Source organism: Rana temporaria, chromosome 2 (genome assembly GCF_905171775.1).
Source record: "Rana temporaria chromosome 2, aRanTem1.1, whole genome shotgun sequence".
NCBI lineage: Eukaryota > Metazoa > Chordata > Amphibia > Anura > Ranidae > Rana > Rana temporaria.
In genome coordinates, this window is record NC_053490.1 from 240,452,358 (window position 1) to 240,469,488 (window position 17,131).

Here is a 17,131-nt window from a genome sequence, read left to right on the forward strand (position 1 = left end):
TCTGACCATCCCTTTGCTCCAGTGGAACAAGTAGCAAGATGGAACCTGACACTAAAGACGGCTTTCCTGCTAGCCATTACATCTGGCAGAAGGATCTCGGAACTTCACACCTTAGGGATGGGTGACGGCCACATCTCCTTCTTCCCGAACAGGGTGGAACTTCGCCCCTTCGAGGGTTCACACCTAAGGTCGCTACTCCAAGCCACCTGTTGGAACCTGGGCACTACCAGTGTTTACAGACACAGGTTCAGAGTCTTGTCGTGAGCTGGATGTATCCAGAGTGCTCAGGGCCTACCTAGCAGCCACGACCCCTTCAAAAAACTCTGAGAGACTTTTCATTGTACTGTTCAGTAAATACAGGGGCAAAGAAGCTTCCATCAGAACTCTGGCATCTTGGGTTGTAAAGTTAATCCAGAAGGCTTACAGGGTAAAGAATATTCTTCATCCTGAGTAAATGCTCATTCTACAAGGGCAGTCTCGGCTTCCTGGGCAGCAAGGGCTAATGTTTTGTTGAAGACGGTGTGCAGGGCCGCCACCTGGTCTTCTCACCATACGTTCCTCAGACACTACCGTATTGGTCTAGGAGCTCTCACGACTGTTGAGTTTGGAAGAAGGGCAGTTCAGGCTGCTATGTCTTCTTCTAATTAAACGTTTATTGTTAAGCATTATCCCACCCATATCAGCTAGTTATTTATCACAAGTATGCTGCCATGGAGGCACCAGGAAAACGGAAAATTGTATCATACTTACCAGTAATTTTCCTTTCCTGGTGCCTATCCATGGCAGCATACGCTCCCACCCTCGGTATTCTATATTACGGAGAATGTTGGGGGAGGGGCTATGCCTTTAATTTATTCTATTCACTAGCCCTGAAGGAGGAGTCGAGGCGGAGCTCTATTACAAGTATTACAAGTATGCTGCCATGGATAGGCACCAGGAAAGGAAAATTACTGGTAAGTATGATACAATTTTCCGTTTTACTTTGCTTCAGCTTATGAACAGGAGCCTCTGTCTCCCTGTCCCTTCATCTTCAGTGCAGCTGCTGAGAAAAGGACTGGGGAATCTGTGTCCTCAGTCCTTTTCTGTGTCTTAAAGAGGAGATGTCAGGGGTCTGTAAAAAAAAAAAATTAAAAAGCCTACTGACCCAGTCCACACCTCATTAGTACCACTGTCGCATTACTAAAAAAAAAGTATCGGTATCAGCGAGTACTTGGGGAAAAAAAGTAACGGTACTCTGTCTTTAAAAAGTGTTAGTAATATCTGAGTTTGTAAAGCCATTTGGTGCACATAAAGTAGATTTATATTCTTTGTGGCTTTTTAGAAAAATGTTTCTTGTTTTCTAACAGACTTGTGGCATTGCATCAGTACTGAACTGATCATCGGTCACATGAGAAGCATGTATCGGCACAGTTTAAAGATGTTAGAGGCTGCTGACTATTTGTCAGCTTGTGGTCAGAAATCCGAGATGTTTATAGATTTTATTTGCGTCATTGCATCCACTAAACTTTCTTCTGAGAAATTTATTTGGTAACTCATCTGCCAAAGTTTCCTAGGAACTTCCTATCCAGACTTCAAGTGCTGAAAAAAAGCTGTAAAAGCAAACAATGCCTCCTTTGCTGTATGTTGCATATTGCGCCAGCTTAACACAACAAAGTAGCTTGTTGGCTGATTATCCAGATTTTCAATCTATTGCTTTTTCATTTTTGGTTCTGTCTTCAAGCAGAACTTGCTTCCTTCTGCCTCTGCCCCCTCCCCCCCCAGACCTGAGCTATGACTTTATATTTCACTGGCAAATTAGATATATTCTTGTGGCGCTACTCTTCGACTATATAGATACTTGGGTAGCTGCAGGGAACAATGTAGGCTTCATTCACACTGGGCGATTAGCCCCTGTGCACGTACCGCCCAACTTTTGAACTTGACAATGAGGGGACACCCAAGGGAGGTAGTGACCTGTGGCGCCCCTGATGACGTCAGATGTGACGAAACGCTTAGGATGGAGCAAAGTGATCCCCCCCGAGAGGCAATCGGATTTACCCTGGATCAACTTTACCTACAAATCTTAGTACTCAGTTATTTTATGTACATTTAGGAAAGTATCCAGGCCTTTCTTAAAGCAATCTACTGAGCTGGCCAGAACCACCTCTGGAGGGAGTCTGTTCCACATTTTCACAGCTCTTACTGTGAAAAAACCTTTCCGTATTTGGAGGCGCAGCTGCACGTTTGCCATTTTTTTTGTTGGAAAACCCTATCTACTGGTGTTCAGCATGCTGGACTTATGATTTTATGTTCTCTGACATGTGAGTGCAATTGTATTGGTTTATTAAAATTACATAAGTTTAAGCAATATTACACTATTGGAGTGTTTTCATTTCTATGTGCCTTGGTACCGCTCTGGAACGGGTGTACATGCTTTATTGTCGCTGCCTGAGTGCTGGAGTTGTTTGTATCGGTAAGCAGGGCATGAGAGTAAAGGGTGTCACCAGGCTTCCTTGGAGACTCTTACTTCTATCACGGCGGTGGGATCACTAAACTCTTTGTTGGTTTTTCTGAACTTTACATCCATCATGGCGGTTGGATCACTGAAATCCTTTGTTGATTTTTGTGGACTTTGCTTTGATCACTTATTTGCTTTCTTCACTTTATGGACTATTGATGTATAATTGCATGTCATTTGTGAGCACTATAGAGCTGCGCTATTGTTTTTGTTTTATTATTAATGTGGAATGTATGTCTTTTTGTTAAAGAACGTTAATTGTTCTCAAACTGTTATGGGTAAAGTTCCGCTTTAACTGCCCATCCTTTTTATTAGTCAGAAGAAGGTCAAAAATAACCTTCTGCAGCCTTTTTCTTTTATTAGAAGACCTAAATGGAGTTTTTCCAAGTAGTTAATGTGCATCTGGGTTTTAGCTTGCCATTATTTATAGAAAAGCTCCAATTTATTTTTGTGTAGGGCATTTATGGTTTAAACTAAACAAAAGCTTTGTTTCCATAGAGACCTTTTTAGTAAAATGTAGGGAGAAGGCGTGAATTAAGGGACTGTAGATACTACAACATGCATCTTACCAGAAGAATTGTATCTGGAACTAACTACTAGTGCTTTTCAGTCTGAGAACGAATGATCGGACTGTATTCTATTATAGCTTTTTTTGTTGGTTTTGTTTTATTATTGAAAATCAACTTATGTGCCATTCAGGTGACCTTAAAGTACAGTAGAATCCATTAATAAATACTACATGTTCTCCTTTTTTAGGAAGGATCTTTATTGCATTAGTATACCGTATATACTCGAGCATAAGCCGACCCGAATATAAGCAGAGGCACCTATTTTACCACAAAAAAAAAACGTATTGACTCGAGTATAAGCCTAGGGTGTCCAGCTGCATGGCCTCACTGTGCCCATGCCTAGACTGACGTTTAACATGGGAGTCTATGGAAGGGGTGCCCGGTTTGAAAAATCGGTGCTCCCCAGCCATAGGTCCCCCAGACAACAAACTTTGCACACTTTGTAGATGAGAAATGGGGCTATTTGTGTGCCAAGATCCGGATCCAGGGGACTTACGACCGGCCGGTACCGGGTCCTCAAACTCACCGGAGACATGACTGTTTAACATGGGAGTCTATGGAAGAGGTGCCTGGCTTTGAAAAATCAGTGCTCCCCGGCCATAGGCCCTCCGGACAACAAACTTTGCACAGTAAAAGTGGGGCTACATGTGTGTTTAAGTATGGGCTCCAGGGGACCTACGGCCGGCCAGTACCGGGTCCCTAAAGTCCGGGAGATCAGGCGCAAATAGGTGACTCGAGTATAAGCCGAGGGAGGCTGAAAAACTCTGCTTATACTCGAGTATATATGGTAATCAATCACTTTTTGGACTAGAGGATAGATAAATTGTAAAAGGGCTGATTCCTGTAAGCATCAGGTTTTTGCTTTCCTTAAAACAATCCTTGAACTTCTTGCGACTTTGCCAATTAGGTTGGACATTTGCATACTGTATGTTTTACTTATTATTTAGAGGTTGAAAAAATGTATTATTGTATTTAAATTTAATTTTTTTTTTATTAATTTTTTTTTTATTCTGTGCATGTACAAACTGCATGCATGTATCTTTTGTGCGAATGAGGGCAAAAAGTGAATGATGGAGAGAAAATGGCCTACGGTGAATTTATTCTGTATGAATGAATAGAGTAAAGCAGAAAAAAAATGCATTATGGCCACTAGATGGAGCTGACAAACCTACCGGTAGTACTGTAATTTAAATATGTATATCCTGTGATCGTTGGCCTCATCTAGTGGTCATGATGGTGTATTTTCCTGTAGCATGTTTGTAACTTATATGCTATGCAGCAATCAATGTCTATCAAATATTGGTGCAACTATGAGCACACTTGTAACTCCATCAGTTACTTGAAAGAGGAAGGAAAACTTCCTTTTACTGGCGTTTACCTATAGGTAAGCCTATAATAAGGCTTACCTATAGGTAGTGTAAATATCTTCTAAAGGAGCACCTTTAGGTGATATTTACATTACAAGCAACCAGTGACATCACTGGCGCATGCGCTCTGAAGAAACGGTCACTTGTGCCGTTCCTTCAGAGCCCTGTGTCATGACATCATCGCGGCTCTGGCCAATCACAGAGCCAGAGCCCGCAAACCCAGAAGCAAGGCAGGTGAAGATGGGAGCACCTGCAGCGCTCACATCGTGATGTTGGAACTGCTTCCCTGCGATGCGATGCATACTAGCACATTATGACTTTACCTTGCAAGGGGAGGAATGTCCAGCGGTATACAACCGGTTTTAAATCTACTAAAGATAAATATAAATGTCCTATTTAGTGTTCCAGTTTTGTTTACCATGCATAGAGAAAGGTTGAAAAATATAAATCCCAAAAAGATAAGGTAGAACTATGGGCATGACTTTTTTGTTTGAAATGGCGTAAGGGAGGGTTATAACCCTTGTGAGTTTTTTTTTTTTTTTGTGTGTCCCATTGGTGAGATTTCTACACTTCCTGTCCCATAACCAAAATGGGAAGTAAGAGAAAATCCCTCCAACGTGACAGAATTCCTGATTGTCCCCAGGACTAGTGTCCCCATTGGAAGATTTCTCCTCTATTGCTGTCCTGATTGTCACCAGGACTAGTGTCCCCATTGGAAGATTTCTCCTCTATTACTGTCCTGAGCTCTCAGTGATGACAGTAAACATGACAGACTTGTGCATTAAATATGCAGTCCAACCTGTTGGGTGGCTTGATATGTGTATTTTGGGTAAAGCCGTTTAGGTTATTTAAACAATGCTGCTTGAATCTGATATAGTTTTTTGATAGCCGACATTATTACTGAAAAATCTGAGCCCATAAACCCTTTTTAGATTTTATCTAGGATTTGTCCTCATGCATTTTCCTTTTAGGTTTGCTCTTATTTTTGTTTGGGCTTGTTGCTTTACTGGGTTAAATGTACGTGCTTGTTCATACATGTGGCTATTGTTGCCCCTCTAAAACCGGGTCCGCATTGGATCACTTTTCAGAGGGTGGTCACAAAAGGCTTGCCCAAGCTGGAGGCTTCAGATACTCCCTGCTGGTCGTCGGGAACACGAGAGCAGCCGACCAATTCAGAAGTGTGAGTGAACTGAGGAAAATTTTACATTATAAATAATGTAAAATAACCACTCAGTTTTTAAAATGGAAATGAAAGGCAAAAAATATGTGCATAGATTTAAAAAAAAAATAAAAGGAGGGGGGGAGGGATTTATATAAGTGTTCACCTCCCCTCTGTTCTCAGCTGCATGGGAGCTGGAGGGAGGAGAAGCGGCAAGGCACTGATCGTCCCAGTGAATGGGTGTGCAGGTGTGACGTGCGAGGACAAGCCTGATTGAGGGAGAGCAGGCTGAGTTCCCAGCACAGCTAGAGAACTGACCATGGTGTACTCTTGTGCTTGGTGTGGTCAATTCTTTATACGAAAATCAGGAAATCGTGACACATGGAATGCTTGCTTTGAATATATACTTTTTTAAAAAAAAACATTTTTTTAAGTAAAATGGATAAAATTGTAATAACATTTTATATAATTTTATTCTTTGAGTTTAGTTTTTGGCCCCTTTAAAATTTCATATTCTTTTGTACCAATTATAAGTTTCTGTTAAAGCGGAGGTTCACCCATAGAGAACACATTTTCCCCTTAGATTCCTGCTCGTTTTGTCTAGGGGAATCGGCTATTTGTTTTAAAATATGATCCGTACTTACCGTTTACGAGATGCATCTTCTCCGCCGCTTCCGGGTATGGGTCTTCGGGAGCGGGCGTTCCTTCTTGATTGACAGTCTTCCGAGAGGCTTCCGACGGTCGCATCCATCGCGTCACGATTTTCCGAAAGAAGCCGAACGTCGGTGCGCAGTAAAGAGCCACACCGACGTTCGGCTTCTTTCGGCTACGAGTGACGCGATGGATGCGACCGTCGGAAGCCACTCGGAAGATTGTCAATCAAGAAGGAACGCCCGCTCCCGAAGACCCATACCCGGAAGCGACGGAAGAAGATGCATCTCGAAAACGGGTAAGTACGGATCATATTTTAAAACAAATAGCCGATTCCCCTAGACAAAACGAGCAGGAATCTAAGGGGAAAATAGGAAAAAAAAAGGAATTGGGTGAACTCCCGCTTTAAGTAGTTTGTCTGGGCTTAGAATAGGAACAGTTGACGATTTGTAGATACTTGTACTAGGGATCTGACAGGTTGGTATGTAATTGAATGGTGTATGTAGTGCAGATAATTCCTTAATTGTTTTCCCATGTATATGCTCAGCAGCCTATGCATTGAGATTGTGTACATTGAAAAGCACAGAAACGCATCATCTGTCATTTGGAAATGTTGGGAAACGAGATTTGTGAGCTCATTTTTTCTGATGATATGTTGGTACAGACTGCTCCATTTTTCAAAAGTAAGTCAACAAGAGGAGCAGTTTTTTAGTGAGAGGAATAAAAGAAAATGCATGGCATTTGGTCTTGGTATTTATCTTAAACAAAGCGCAATCAGTGGTGGCCCATCCATACTGGGCTCAGGCGCGCCACCTCCCTAATTCATGCGTCTGGCCCCTAATATACATGCAGGGCACCAGACGCATGGATTTCAATGGGGTTTTTTTTTTGGAAGCACATGATTAGAGCCTGAGGCACTAATTGCTTCCAAAATGGGTGGGCTCGGGGCGCAGAGCACTGCTGTGTGACAATAGTGAATTAATATTAATATATTCTCTTCGTTATTCTCCTCCCGGCTACTCGGGAAGCAGGTCTTAAGACCCGGTTGGCCGAGAGGAGAAGCGACCGTATTGGGCGCAGAGGAGAAGGAGACGCCGAGGAGGAGGAGATGCAGGGCTGGTCGGTGGACGAGCAAGCGATGAGGGGCAAAGGGGTGAGGGGACTGAACGGTAGAGTGGGGGGGTGGTGGCACTTGGTTTGTTCCCACCCCCCCCCCCCAAAAATGGCCCACCAGCCGCCACTGAGCGCAATGACTTGATAAATTCAGGAGAATTAATATGATTGTCTTGCATATACACGTTCATTCATAGCGCTCAAGGTAGCTAAAAAAATAGAGACGGCGGACCTTTTATTTATCTGCCTGTTTTTCATTGTGAGAAGTCAATAAATGGAGAAGGGGGGGGCATAGTTGGCACTTGTGATTGGTACCTGTGACATGTTCAGCAGCTTGTAATAACCTTTGCACTGCTGGGTGAGTAGAGGACTAAACATTTCATGGAACATAGCAGCCACCAGCACAAGGGACACTTCTCATTCAATGGAAGTACTGTCCCTTGTGGTGTTTTTGATTAAAAAACTAAAAACGAAACTTGAGCTCTGATTTTGTGTTGGAAGTGAAGCAGGGCCTTATCCACCTGGGTCTGTACAACTGTCCCTGAGCTCAGTAAGGAGGTCTCCATATCTACCGTCCCCCATGACAGCCACGACACTGTAAGCAGAACTTCACACTGTTTCTCAGGAGTGCAATCCTTATGCCCCCCAGTGGATTTTTCATAGTAGTGCACAGACTCTAGAAGCTCTCAGCAGAGCTGTTATCCCTGGTAAAAGCTTTTAGAAAAAACCCTTAAAAGTTTTGCATGAACATCTGCTTTAATTAATTAAGCGCATTTTTCTTTCTTTGGAACATCATTGCGTATACAGCGCGCTGTGTGTTCTGTTTTAGTTTCCTTATTTATTTATGATGCAATTTAGTAACATACTTCTTACATTTTACAGGCGAAATTGATGAACTACATCAGCAAACAGCTTCAGTGCAAACTTAATGTGCCTAAGACTGAAAGAACAGAGATGCTGAATGGCTATCCTAGAGTCAGTGATTGGCTGCACACAGTTGGAGTAAGAAGCGACATTGTGCAGGTAAGTGTACCGTTTTCTCTTGTTATTGGTTTAGAAATTGGAACGTTGACAGAAGAGGTTGACTATTTTAGATGAAGAAGCTTGTTGTTGTTTTTTTCCGAAGTAATGGGAATACAACATTAATGCATCATGGTATGTTACCACAAAAGACAAACTAAGGATAAAAAAAGGGGTAGGTACAAGTCACCCCAAAATGTGTTCAATGATCTAATAGTGCAAAATATACAATTCAGTTGAAGACTATAACCACAAATTGCTAGCATGCTGAAGAGAGTTGGACTTTTTTTTTTTTGTAAAACGCAGATCTATGGTGCAATCCCAGGTGTGAAATAACAAAAACTCCCCAATAAGTCCATTGGAAAGGCTTAATCAGTTCATAATTGTAAACGGAATCCATAATTAAAACTAACTGCATACAAGGAAAGGCGGCTCCCCCTAGAGACAGGAATCGATTTTTGGTATACAGTAGAAAAACACAAGGGGGTGGAGAAGCGATTGTATTGACACGGGAAGCCGTGCAATCAGGGCCGTCTTTACCGCAGGGCAAATGGGGCAGGTGCCCTGGGCCCTGTCACTGTTGGGGGCCCAAAGCAACCCCCTTAAAAAAAAAAAAATTTTTTTTTTTTTTTTTTTTTATTTTTTTTTTTTTAGGGGTCCGGAGGCCCCCAGGGGCCCAGATGGCAACCCCCCAATTTTTTTTTATTTTTAAATAAAAAAAAATATTTTTTTTAATATTTTTTTTTTTTTTATTAAAGGGACAATTTTTTAGGGGTCCCCAGGGGCCCGGAGGCCCCCAGGGGCCCAGATGGCAACGCCCCTTTTTTTATTTATTTTTAAATATTTTTTTTTTTTTTTTTATATATATTTTTTTTTTATTAAAGGGCTCAGAGGTCCCCATGTGGCAAACACCCTTTATTTTTTTTATAAATGTTTATTTTTTTATTTTTGTTTATATTTTTTTTTTATTGAAGGGCCCAGAGGTCCCCAGGGCCCTGGATGGCAACCCCCCTTTTTTTTTTTTATAAACGTTTTTTTTTTATATATATATATATATATATATATATATATATATATATATATTTTTTATTAAAGGGCCCAGAGGTCCCGGATGGCAACCCCCTTTTTTTTGTAATTTATTTTTATTAAAAAAAAATTATTAAAGGGCCCAGAGGATCCCATGGCCCCAGATTGCAACCCCCTTTTTAAAATATATTTTTTATATATATTTTTTATTTCTTTTTTTCTTTTTATTAAAGGGCCCAGAGGATGGCTACACCATCCCGGTTCTCTGCTCCAGGAGGCCCATGCCTGAAGCTGTGTAAGTGGCCCCATAATTCCTGATGGTGGCCCTGCCGCCCATTAAGCCCCTGTGCTGCCCACAAATCAGGCTGAAAATCATCAGCGGCACGCAGCCAGTGACAGTACTGCTTCCCTTCCCAGTGTTTTAAAATGTACAGCACCCCTGGCTTCCCTTTAGATGTGCACTTCTCCCTTCCTGCCACTGGGTGCTGCTTGTATATAAAAGTGAATTAGAATGTGATTTTATAACATCCCCAGTTTGCTCTTCCCGAGGCTGACTTCTTCATGTCCTGCTCCTCAAGGTATGTCACTGTTTGCTAATCTATATTGTAAATAGAAGTTTTCTGTAGAGTGTGCCCAAAGTCTTTATAATATTTGATGATTCACTGCAGGTCTGGTCAGTGTTTTAAAAAGTTCCTCTATTTTACACATGGCATGGCATGGGGGTCACAGCACCGTCTGTCCATTCTGCTTTAGCACCATGGGACCCCATGCCATGCCATGTGTAAAATAGAGGAACTCTTTAAATCACAGACCAGACCTGCAGTCCAGGCTGAATAAGGCCTCAGAGCACATGGCATTACTGTCTGTATTTAACTGCTTGATGGGCTTATTTTGGGCCTGGCTGGTTCACATGTATGTGTTTTGGCGGCCCACATTTGCGCAGGCATAGCAGCCCATTCATTTGAATGGGCCGCCATGCCTGTGTTTCCTGCAAAGAAAAGCACATGCCTCATGTAATAGGCTGCGCACACGGCACGCCTATGCCCATCAAGCACTGAAATACAGCACTGACTGTCCATTATGCTGTCTGCTGTGACTTATCTGCAGTTCCTGCACTGTCAAACTTGCTGCATTTTTAGACGTTTAGGTCACGCTTTTAAAAACACAGTGCGTTTGTGTGTGCAAGAACTGCAGGTAAGTAGCATGGCGCAAAAGCAGAATGGATTTCAAGGCAACTGTATTTTTCAAATGCTGAATGCACCTTTTTTCTGCAGGAAACAAAGGCATGGCAGCCCATTCAAATCAATGGGCTGCTGTGCCTGCACAAATGAGGACCGCCAAAACATACATGTGAACCAGTCAGGCCCAAAATAAGCACGAGGGGGGCCCAAAAAAAATGTTTGCCCTGGGCCCAAACCATATTAAAGACGGCCCTGCGTGCAATATTCAAACAACTTTAATATGGCAGACAAATCTACTCACATAATTCCATGTTTAGAGCGCTTGTCGGTATGGTTGTATCTATAGGAGGAATTGTCCACAAGGGCTCTATTGGTGAAGCTAGCAGCAAGAATGGAAGAGCTAGACACACATCACAACTGATTCCGGCGACTTCCTTCACCAGACTTTCTAAATAATAAACATGTTCTACACAGAGCAGCCCGATCCTTTTGTTTTTGGGTCCACTGCTGAAGCTCTTGGCCCCGCCCTCCTGCTGGGGGCACCTGAGCAGTCTCAATCCTGAGCTGCTGCTCTGTGTCTATTCACACAGGGAGCTAACTTAACCCCCGCAACTGCTCTCTCCTCATTGGCTGTGATTAAAAGTGGCGGGAGCCACTGGTGGGCACTTTTGGCAGCACTGTTGGGACTGCCCTGATGAGCGGTGCCCTGGTCGGCATGGGGAAAGGAGTGCTAATAACCGGCTTCCGTTTACATCCATGAACAGCTGTGATTGGACACAGTTAATCACATGGCAAGGAGCTGCTAATTGGCTCTTTACCTTCAAGGCCCATACACCTGATACGTAAATTGGAAGTAGAATTTTATCCAATAAACGATCTGCTGATTTTCAGATCGTTTGCCTGGTGCTTTCGACATCCGATTCCAATTTTTCATCCGACAAAAGCTGGATGTGCAGACTATAAAATGTCTGTACGTGAACTCAACGCCCAATTTTCGTTTTTTAGTATGGGTTTCGTCTGAAAAAAATCTTAAGAGCGAGATTCCAGATGCTCGGAAACGAAAGAATACTGTACATACAAAGCTATTCACCACATTAGGTCACTTCTGAAGTTGTATTCTGTCTTACGAGAATTTTTGTATGGTGAGTAAGCTTCACTTTCGACGAGCATGCAACAAAAAACGGACGAACGGTCGTCTGAAAATCTGAGGCTTAAATCTGTGATTAGTGTCCGGAGGACACTGTGATCAGAGTGCACCGCCTGTGCCCTGCATTGGGCGCGATCACGGGAGGCCATTGCATGACTGCCTCTTAGAACTAGCTGACGGGTGCTTAAAAAAATAAACGGCAGGTGGTTAAGATAAAAAAAAATACTGAAACGACCCAGTTTTGTGTGCCTTTTTCCTACCGGCTAATGGCACTGACCTTTTATGCAAGCATCAATGGAAACTAGTATTTAGGGGCTATTTAATGGCAAATGATCAAAGAATAATTAAAATTAAATTAATCAGATGTCTCTGGGTTTTCATACATACATACATAGGGCTAGATTCACATACATTTAGGCGGGCGTAGCGTATCTCCTATACGCTACGCCGCCGTAACTTTGAGAGGCGAGTATGGTATTCTCAAAGATTTTGCGCCCAAAGTTATGGCGGCGTATCGTATTCGGGCCGGCGTAAGCCCGCCTAATTCAAATGTTGAAGCTGTGGGCGTGTTTTATGTATATTAAGTGTGACCCCACGTAAATGACATTTCGATCGAATGGCGCATGCGCCGTCCGTGGACGTATCCCAGTGCGCATGCTCCAAATGACGTCGGCAAAACGTCAATGCTTTCGATGTGAATGTAAATTACGGCCAGCCCTATTCACGGACGAGTTACGCAAACGACGCAAAACTTGAAAAATTTGACGCGGTTCCGACGTCCATACTTAACATTGGCTGCGCCATCTTTTTGGTGGTTTATCTTTACGCCTAAAAAACCCCTTACATAAACAGCGTATCTTTACTGCGACGGCCGGGCATACGTTCGTGAATAGGCGTATCTAGCTGACTTACATATTCTAGGCGTAAATCAGCGTACACGCCCCTAGCGGCCAGCGTAAATATGCAGTTAAGATACGATGGCGTATGAGACTTGGTTGGTCGTATCTTAGCAATATTTAAGCGTATCTCAGTTTGAGAATGCGCTTAAATATACGACGGCGGGGATTCGGACTTACAACGGCGTATCTACTGATACGCCCGTCGTAAGTCTACCTGAATCTGGCCCATAATTTTTTACCGGTGTCATGTGGGTTTGTGTACTTTGTGCTATTGTGCACTTACCGATGCATGTATGGTAAAGTTAATGATGGACAGGTTGGTAAGAAGACAAGTAACATTTTTAAGTATATAGCTTCAGTCAGAGTAGATATTTTCGGTCTAGTTTAGAATTTATACATGGCTGTAAGACTATAAATGCAGAGATTTGGTCCTTCCCTCTGCAGATTGTGGGAATTAATTATCACTTTGGTGCTGCTTAACACTCTCCCCTCCCCCATGCATGCCTTGCCTGCTGATGTTGCTGTATGTTCTGCACTGGATACTACATGTTCTGTGCAATCTGTTCTCTAGAAACAAAATAGATTTTTTGTCTTGCAGCATTCTTCGCTTGGTTTTTATGCATTATGATTGCATTCACATATTGCATTCACATATTGGGGAAGAATTACTAAAACTGGTGCACACGGAATCTGGTGCAGATATGCATAGTAACCAGTCTGCTTCCAGCTTTATTGTCAAAGTTGAATTGAGCAAGCTGAAGTTAGAATCTGGTTACTATGCACAGCTGCTCCAGATTCTGTGTGCACCAGTTTTAGTAAATCTCCCCCACTGTGTCTTTTTAAGATGCTATAACACAAGCAATCCAATACAAAAGGTAAAAAAAAAAAACGTTGCACTAAAACATGGGCTCCTCTCTAGTAAGTCCAAAAGTCACTGTAGTAATAACTAGCTAGTTGGGCGACTTGCAGCTCCCAATGATTCATGAGTGTTGGACATACTGAACATAAAAGGGAAGTGCAACTCAACTTTATATTGTATCTAAAATTAAAAAAAGAATAATCATTGCTTTTACATTTGGAGTAAAGTGCAACAGGCACATCAATAATGTGTGTAGTCCGATGAAGAGATGTTTTCTGTATCCTGATTGACGTGGTTGCCATGACAACACATTTCAAGGCATGTCCCCCTTTTTCAAGTCAGACTGGGGGCCCACGAAACTCATTGTCATGGCAACCTAGTGACACTCCACAGTGGCCGGTGTTTATTTATTTTTTTTTTTTTTTCTTTCGCTTCAATGGAAGTCTTCTGAAGCTCTTCACAACCACAAGTGCAGCCAGCCTCGCCCACACTCTCTGAGCTCCTTATGCAGCTGAGAACAGGGGTGAACACACAGGAAAAAATGTATTTATAAAGATGTATGTATGTGTGTATATGTATATATGTGTGTGTATATGTATGTATATATATATATATATATATATATATATATATATATATATGTGTATGTGTGTGTGTATATGTATATGTGTATGTGTGTGTATATATATATATATATATAATCATAATATAAAAATGTTGTGTGTGTGTTTTTTGCCATTTATTTCTATAGTAAACTGATTGGGTTGTTTTTTCATGGTGATTGTTTACATATGTGCTAGGGTTGGGCATCGCATTTTCTTCTCTCCTTATAGCACAAGCGAGCATTTGACTAGAGTTCATTCTAATTAATCACTTGTTCTACTAGATGCTTGTGTAATTGGATGGGGGGGGGGGGGGGGGATTATATTTTTTTTTTTTTTTTTGGTTGGATTGGTGAACACTACAACTTCATGGTTCTATTTGGTCACTTTCACTAGCAGTGGCTATGTACAGTTGACTATACAATGGTATATCTACAAACAAAGCTTTGTATAAATATTCATAGGAAAATTCTCAATACATTTAATGACTTAAAGTCATTGCAAAATGCTTTAACGTTGCATTTGCTTTTATTATTCAATTATAAAATAGTGTAATTTTTGTTGAACTTGCAGAGTACATGTATTGTTCTGTTTTTTATTTCAACATGTGTTTGTTTGTTTTTTTGTTTTTTTTTTGCATTTAAGTGCAAGGTCTGCTTTTAGTAGTGAAGTAAGGATAACATACATTGGTTCTATGCCTTATAAAGTCTGGAAAGCAAAGGTAGCGCTCCTTCTATTCTTACGGACTACTCTAAACAGTATATGACGGTTTCCAAAACAAGTACCTAACATTCTGGGTGCCTGGCTTGAATGTAATATCCTGCAATGTTGTAAAATGACCGGGAGGCAGGCGAGGGTAAAAAAATGTGTTTTTGCACATACTGTATGTATATTTAAAAACAGAACAGTTATTTAATGAGACTCCACATACACCATTGTCAAATTCTAGAGCTTTAGCATTAAAATGTGATTTAAATGCACAATATTCCTGTTTTCTAAAATTATTTTTTTTACAGTAATTATCCAGGACATGTTGTGCTCCTCATTCTAGATTGCACAGCACCCACAAAATCATACCGTTTTGTCTGTAGAGAGAGCTTTTGATGGGGTGTGTTCTTGATAAGATGTGACATTGAGAAAACAGAGCCAAGGAAAGCAAATGTGAAAGCTATTTTGGCTGCCTGTATCCATTGTGTTGACTTGTACAGTGATTTTGAGTGGAAAGAGGGACACATTTTGTTATTGCTGTAATAGGCATGCATGCAGAACCCCCTGGTGGTGACATCAGAATGATTTCATCGTTCTAGCCAGAAAATTGCAGTGAGCAAACTGATTATTACACTGATCATATTTGCCAAGTTATTGTTTTGTAAAGGAAAAGCTATATTGTGCCCGAAGAATTTTAGGCTGGCCATTCAGGGTTAATTGACGGGCATATGTCTTGCTGACATCTGGCCTGATGCATTCTGAACACAGGGGATTGGCTGCTCAGCACAGGCGCCATTCAGAGAATCTGCATTCTCTGATTGGATGAGATGTACGGGTAAGGCAGTGACGACATGCTCTCCAACTCGTTCTGTTAGAGAACACTTTGCACAGTGTAATTATAGGGTCAATTATTTTACTGCTTGCGTGTTAAGAAAATGTACATATTTGAATCTGCATTGCCTGACCATAGTTCTCCTTGTGCAAAGTACATTTTCTTGAGGTGTTTTTTTTTTTTTCCCCCAAAAGCAAATAATAGAACTAATGGTTATGCATTTGTATACTTAGGGCCGGATTCAGAAAGCCCGGCGTTACTTTGTGCGGGCGTATCGTATCTCAGATACGCTACGCCGCCGTAACCTAGTGAGGCAGGTTCTGTATTCAGAAAGAACCTGCGCCCTACGCGTAGCGTATGTGGTCCGGCGTAAGCCCGCTTAATACAAATTATCCAGGCAGTGGGCGTGTTGTATGTTAATCAAGGCTGACCCCACGTAAATGACGTTTTTGACTTACGGCGCATGCGCCGTCTGTAAAAGTATGCTCCAAATTACGCCGCAAATAGTCAATGCTTTCGACGTGAACGTAACTTACGTACAGCCCTATTCTCGAACGACTTACGCAAACTACGTAATCGACGGAAAATTTGACGCTGGCCCGACGTTCATACTTAACATTGCGTACGCTTCATATAGCAGGGGTAACTTTACGCCGGAAAAAGCCTTGCGTAAACGATGTAAAAAAATGCGCCGGGCGGACATACGTTTTTGAACCGGCGTATCTACCTAATTTGCATAATCGACGCGGAAGTCTTGGGAAGCGCCCCTAGCGGTCAGCGTAAATATTGCACCCAAAGATACGACAGTGTAGGAGACTTAGGCCGCTCGTATCTAGGCAACATTGAGGCGTATCTGATTCTATGAATCAGGCGCCGAGATGCGACGGCCCGCATTCGGAGTTACGACGGCGTATCTGGAGATACGCCGACGTAACTCCTTTCTGAATCCGGGCCTTAGTGTCTTTTCCATTGTTGGAGTCCAATATGTGAGTGTCTTTTGGCACCATCTGTGAGTTACACATAATAACTAGATATCTTTCTAGGAGAAAAGAACTATCTGTTTTATGCTTTCCTAATTACCTGGAAAATAATAGTATACATTTTCTGAAATTCCCTGTGGCTATTAATGCCAAATAGCAGTGAGGATATTACTGCAGGGGATCAGGTAGGTAGAAAATCAGTGGTACAGGAAAACAATCTGAGAGAAGCATTAATGTAGATAGATGGCAGTGGTAGTTGCCTATAGTTTAAGCACGTCTGAAAAATATGACAGCTGCATCTCTCATAATTCACATCGTGCCATTTCTAAAAATAATTACTCTACTAAAACAACAGGTGTTATTATTTTTACGTTACAAAATGCGAGTCACCGTTTCATACCACTTGGCAGAGAAAATGGTCCACTGCATTACCATCATCAAGCTACCATAGGCCAAACAATTCATGAATTTAAAGCGGAGTTCCAGCTTCATATAATGTGTGTGTATATGTATGTACTGTG

General features: G+C 41.9%; 1 protein-coding gene across 1 annotated transcript in view; it reads left to right on the forward strand.

Moving 5' to 3' along the window:
• Positions 1-17,131, forward strand: part of KSR1 (kinase suppressor of ras 1) — a 191,008-nt gene that overhangs the window by 80,995 nt on the left and 92,882 nt on the right. Inside the window, exon 2 of the mRNA XM_040336675.1 lies at positions 8,239-8,379. Within this exon, the coding sequence (XP_040192609.1) occupies positions 8,239-8,379 (141 nt within the window). The remainder of the gene's footprint in view (positions 1-8,238; positions 8,380-17,131) is intronic.